We start from the raw sequence: 6,435 nt of genomic DNA, 5'->3' as shown, positions 1-6,435 counted from the left end.
GGGGTTAAAAAATAAATTAAAGGTGCGGCCGGGTAGTGCAGCGGACTAAGCGTCTGTACCACCACAGACGGTGGGATCGAATCCATCTGTGGTGCTTCCGGGTTGGTCGACCGTCCATACTAACACTAAGTATTAGAATTGTGATATTTGTCAGCGATTGAAGCTTCAGAGAATCAGGATCAGCCCTAGATTAGACTACTGGTAGCTGCTTTCCAACTCTGCTACCAGTGTGCAGTTGCATTACAACAACCAAACCTTAATATATTTGCATGATTTCTTTCATTGCATGTTTCTGCATAATTGAGACATTTGGCAGGCGCTGTATTAACTTCACATACACAGGTTGAGTCCCCGTCTGTGGGGCACAGGTACATGGGGAGCAGGCATGCGTTCATGGGACGGTGTTGCACTCCGTGCCACCCCATGATAAGTACTCGCTATTTGCATATCAATAGCACCGGTCGTCAGGTGTGTTAAATACGCTCTCAGATACATTCACACCCAACCTGTTGTGAAGACATGTGTTACATTCCATTCGTAGAGGCAATCGGGCACTGTCCAGTCTGCGCTCAAGCGAGGGGACATTAAATGTGCATTCGCGCGTGCAACCCCCGATGATTTTAATAATGCACCACTGATGGGGAGTTCCTAAACTACATCATCGTAGCAAAACATGAATGGGCAGGATTCTGTCAAGTCTATCCTTGGCCCTGGACCAAAGGTCTTGAGAATCCCAGGTTTGTGCTATCATGATTTTAATTAAAAGGTCCCCCAATTTTGTCAAATTTCCCTTATATATCACCCCTTATCATTCCAGAGCATGCCCCCTGACCCCCCCCCCCTAATTATTTGTCCTGAAGGGAGGGGGTGGGGTGCATAACACTTCACCAGGGGCCCCTTACTGGCATAATCCAGTCATGTCGGGCTCTATTCATCTTCACTCAGCCTGAAGTGTTTTACAGGTGTATTTAACAGACTATTAGCCAGATACTAGCCAGACAGTATTTTACCTTAACTAATGAAAACATTACATGTACATAAGAATCATTATAGAGGTGTTGCAAGCAATATACAAATTATTAACAACACCCTCACTTCAGGACACGAGCAAAGGTTTCGGAGTTACCCAAACCAGATAATTTCCCCTCATCATGGGACTCATTACAACACCAGACATTACTTTTATGTGGAGACCCTAGAGATATACAGTATAGACCTACCAGAAGGCCGCCTGAGACCCATATTGGGTCCACTCCCTACCCATAGTTTAAGAAACTATGAAGTGAAGGATACTTAAATAATTAATGAATGCATATAATCCTTTTTACATATCTGTAGATACTATATATCTGTACATAACCCTTACCTACTATGACTACTACATAACTATCACTGTACATATTAATACTACAACTCTACATACATAATAGTACAGATGTATATATTTTATACCCAGTTTAATCCATTGTATATTACTATTGCACTATACTGTTACATTTGCATGCCAAATATTAATCTAATGCTGGATCTAAAGTGGTAATACTAACATTTGTAGATTTATCTTGTTTTGATCAAATTCACGATTTTTTTAAGCAAAAGGACAACACCACTGCCTTTACTCTTGACTAAGACAATGGCCTATGGATGAACACTGCTACTTGAATGGGTTAACTGGGTATTGATCGGTGTGTGCTGGTATGTCTGTGCCTGTGACTCAGGGATTTATTAAGTACACATTCACAGCCTTGTCATTGATCAGAACGTCTCTACATCGACCCACATGAAAATAAGATGTGTACCTATTGTAGAACGTGTATATTTTAGCTTTTCAATATGCATGTTGTGTGATTGTGTGTGTAAACAAAAACACTTTCTACATTTGTTTCTACCCTGTTTGGGGGACGGGTGTGTGTGTTTGGGGGACGGGGTGTGTGTTTGGGCGACGGGGGTGTGTTTGGGGGACAGGGTGTGTGTTTAAAATAAAATTTAATTTTTTTTAATTAAAAACGAAGGTTCGAACGTCGAAGAACCCTGACGAAGTTTGAATCCCAAAAACAGGCTTCGGGGACAGCCTTACCAAACATATTTATATTATTCAAATGGAACTCAAACATGTTCCGTTGTGATGTCACAGTATGATGTCATAATAGAACATTCTAGAACATTTGTGATGTCATAATATACATTCTAGAACATTTGTGATGTCACAGTATGATGTCAGTCATAATAGAACATTCTAGAACATTTGTGATGTCACAGTATGATGTCATAATAGAACATTCTAGAACATTTGTGATGTCACAGTATGATGTCACAGTAGAACATTCTAGAACATTTGTGTTCTATATATTCAACAATTTTGAGTTGCCCAAACTCATTGCCGAGCAATTAGGTGAGGTAAAGTACGCGAGAGTTTTGTGGGATGGGAATCTGGCTGTAGGGTGTGGTAGTGAGGGGCAGGTGGAGAGGGCTAGGAAGATGGGGAGCATTGGTGGGGTGGGTATAAGTAGGGTGGCGAGAGTAGGGGAGGGGGGATGTAAGGGGGTGATAGCTGGGGTACCGGTCGAGGTTACAGTAGAGCAGCTGGTGGAAAAGCTAAAGGAGAACGGGCGTAATGGCATAGTTAAGAGTGCAGAAAGGATGAAGAGGGGAGCAGAGAGGGCAGTGACGGAGACGGTAGTGATTACGTTTGAGGGGGGGGTTGTTCCTAGGGAGGTTTGTAGGGCGTAGGATGTATAGGGTTAGGGCATTTGTCCAGAATCCTCTTAGGTGCTATAGGTGCCAGGAGTTTGGCCATATAGCTACCACGTGTAGGAAGGGGCTGAGGTGCGCTAGGTGTGGCGGGGAACATGAATATGGGAAGTGTGGAGAGGGAGTGAAGCCGAAGTGCTGTAGTTGTGGTGGGGAGCATAGTGTAGCGTTTAGGGGGTGTGAGGTGATGAAGAAGGAGATCGCGGTTCGGAGAGTGAGAAGGGAGGGTAAGTTGTCGTATGCTGAGGCGGTTAGCAGGGTAGGACAGGGCAGCCAAGAAAGGGTGCAGGGGGTGGAAGGAGGGCATGTGGCAGAGAGGGTAGAGCAGGTGGAAAGAGAGAGGGGAAGGGAGGAGAAATTAGGTATTGTGGCCTTCGTGGCAGGGGTAGTTACTGGTATGGCAGAGGCTAAGGGTAAAACAGCGATGGTGAAGATGATTGTTAGGATAGCGGTTCAACATCTGGGATTGGAAGGTCTGGGCTGGGAGGAGGTGTATAGCGAATTGGCTGAGGGGGCTGAGAGGGACAAAGCAGCCCAGAATAAGATCGCAGGGGGCAAGGAGGGTCCCGCGGAGGGGGGCCCAGACAGGAAGTAGCAGCATTAGCTGCACTCCAATGGACAATGTAGTTGATGACGGGGTCCAGTAGAAGGAGAAAAAGACGGTGAAGAAGGAGAAGAAGAAGAGCCCATAAAAAGAATTGCGGAGGGCAGTAATACGCCACGATGCGTCTACACTGCCGGAAATTCAAATAAGAAGAAGAAGAAGAATATCTCAGATCTCAGTAGACAAGTGAATATATCACTTGTTGTTTCCGGCTACTTGTCTGTAAGCTTGAATATTATATCACTTGTTGTTTCCGGCTACTTGTCTGTAAGCTTGAATATATACTGTATTTTGCGCATTTTGAAACAGGACTGAAGATATCAACTGTTAAACAACATAGATTGAAACCTGCATTTCTCAAACATGTTTAGCTGTGGAAAGATGCCACTGGATGTATGTCAAGTCAACAACATCTGGGACCTTCTCAAGAATGGCATCCAGGAGATCCAGAGGAAGAGCACCAGCGGGCTGAACCTCGAGGAGCTGTACAGGAACGCCTACACCATGGTGCTACACAAGCACGGCGAGAAGCTCTACACGGGCACCGAGCACCTCATCAACAAAGTACGAGAAGATGTCCTCAACTCTCTAAACAATAACTTTCTCCAAACACTGAATCAAGCCTGGATCGACCATCAGACTGCCATGGTGAGGATCAGAGATATCCTCTGGTACATGGACTGTAGCTATGTGCAGCAGAACAACGTGGATAACGTCGACAACCTGGGCCTCATCATCTTCCGGGACCAGGTGGTGCAATACGGCTGCATCCGGGACCACCTCCGACAGACCCTGCTGGACATGATCGCCTGCGAGAGGAAGGGAGAGGTGGTGGATAGGGGAGCGATCAGGAACGCCTGCCAGATGCTCATGATCCTGGGCCCGGAGGGCAGGTCGGTCTACAAGGAGGACTTAGAGGGCCCCTTCCTCGAGATGTCGGACGAATCCTTCCAGATGGCTTTAACAGTCCTTAACGCTTGAAATTCTCCCCCCTGTTACAGAGTTTAAAACCTTTATCTCCAACCTTTGTCAATCAAGTTGTACATGTTTTAATTTATTTGTCATCCTTGCTTTTTGTTCTATTATGACATCATACTGTGACATCACAAATGTTCTAGAATGTTTTATTATGACATACTGTGACATCACAAATGTTCTAGAATGTTCTATTATGACATACTGTGACATCACAAATGTTCAATTTGAATAAAGTGATTAATCTGATTAAATTAGTCTTTTTTCTTTTATTAAGAAATGTCAATACAAGTTTGTACAGTTAAGATACACATCTACAACTCATTGTATGATGTCCAGCACAATAATCTGAATGTGTGGGTGTCAGTCATTAGATTTGGAAGCCTAGGGAAAGTTAATTAGCCTTTGCACACAGAATAATTCATTATAACACAACAAACATGCATATAGAGTTCTCCATTGATCCACACTTAAAACGTTTAGTCCAATTTCTATTCATATTTTGTCAGCTTTGTGCTGAAAATGTCTTTCAGAGTGTGTGTTTGGGGGACAGGGTGTGTGTTTGGGGGACGGGGTGTGTGTTTGGGGGACAGGGTGTGTGTAAGTACAGGGCCCACTCCTTGCATTCCGACCCCCTGCAGTGTGACTCGGCCAGCCAGAGTAGATGGCCTTTGTCAGCTCTTTGATGTTGCCCTGGGAGATGCCCATTGTGAAGGGGGAAAAGGTGGTTGCCATGGCGACCTCCTCTCTCCACACCTGGGAAAGTTGACCCTGTTGAATTTCGAAGGATATCTTTGTAGATTGGTTTTTGGTCGACCCCCTCTGACAGGATGGAGGTGGAGGTTGCAAAACCCTGCTCCACCGCGTGGAATTCCAACACACAGAGACTTTAAATGCAGTGGACAAATTCCTGGTATAATGCAAAGAATTTACTTGGCAAATATATTCCAATCCTAAAACTTCTCATTTCCAAATGGATTGCTTTTGACAAAAGCACGTAGTAAGACGGTTAACCAGCTTTAAATGCACCTTGAAATCAGTAAAAAAATTACCTTAGAGGAGAATGTCTTTAATTTCTTTTTTACAGCAGTTCTCAACTTTTTTTTCTTTTTAAGTTTGTGGTCCCTTGACAGGTGTGGATGTACAGTGGTAAAGCCTCAACCCTGAGGCCCATCACACACATATAAACATATTGGTATATTAGAAATATATATTAAGTCATTGCTTAAAATCAACTCAAGAAACTTTAAATCAGCATACCTGAAAACCACTCACCTCTCAATCTCCTTGGGGGTTGCAACCAACCACAGTACTAGTCAGACGATGCAGAAGAGCCCATAATACCAGCATGCAAACATGATTACATAGTATGGTATTAACAATAGTATACACTAGAGGGAGCTGTTACAGCAGGTATGTAGCTGGTCGAGTCCCCACATAACAGAGCAACAATGTTGTAATTAGTCTTTGGCGCAGGGCAAGAAGCCACTTTTCTCCTTTGGTCCCAAGTTGAAAAGGTTGAGCCCGTGCTGTTCACCAAAGACAACAGACATCCAAGCGGTTTCAACACTCCCTCCACAAAATGACAATCACAATATTTTCCCATTCAGTATAATTGACGTGATGTACAAATTAATATTGTCTTGGCCAGACCATGTTATATATGGTTTGTCAACTTAAGGAACACACCAACATTGTGGGAAATTCTTAGTCTTCCCCAGAGTCAGACAAGATAAATACCAATTTCCTCTTTCTGCGTTCAGTAGAAAGATACCCAGCTGCAAGCTAGCCTAGCTTAGCACAATGAATGGAAACGGATACGGAACAGCTAGCCTAGCTTAAAACAGAGCTAGGCTAGTGGTCCGTGTCCCGTTTCCCTTCATTTGTGCTAAGCTAGGCTAGCTTGCAGCTGGGTAGCTTTCTACTGAACGCAGAGGGGAGGAATTGGTATCCATCTTCTTGGATACCCGACTCTGGAGAAGACTGTAAACACATTTCCCAGAATGTGTTTGGGTGTTACTTTAACACCCATCCTGGGTACCCCTACTTGCATTTTCCAGTATGGCAACTTTTATCTGTTGGCACAAGTACCCAGCAAACTACTA

At 44.0% G+C, this 6,435-nt stretch overlaps 1 protein-coding gene across 1 annotated transcript; it reads left to right on the top strand.

Moving 5' to 3' along the window:
* Positions 1-3,736: 3,736 nt before the first annotated feature.
* LOC311226087 (cullin-3-B-like) lies at positions 3,737-4,336 on the top strand (the record flags this gene model as incomplete). The annotated part of the gene is made up of 1 exon (XM_084311463.1): positions 3,737-4,336. One exon carries the CDS (start codon positions 3,737-3,739, stop codon positions 4,334-4,336), a length of 600 nt encoding a protein of 199 aa, XP_084167589.1.
* Between the last annotated feature and the right edge of the window lie 2,099 nt (positions 4,337-6,435).

The sequence above is a fragment of the Notolepis coatsorum genome (assembly GCF_963971535.1).
Source record: "Notolepis coatsorum genome assembly, chromosome: 3".
NCBI classification, from domain to species: domain Eukaryota; kingdom Metazoa; phylum Chordata; class Actinopteri; order Aulopiformes; family Paralepididae; genus Notolepis; species Notolepis coatsorum.
The sequence above is the reverse complement of the archived record's forward strand: the minus strand, read 5'-3'. Positions and strand labels throughout refer to the sequence as shown.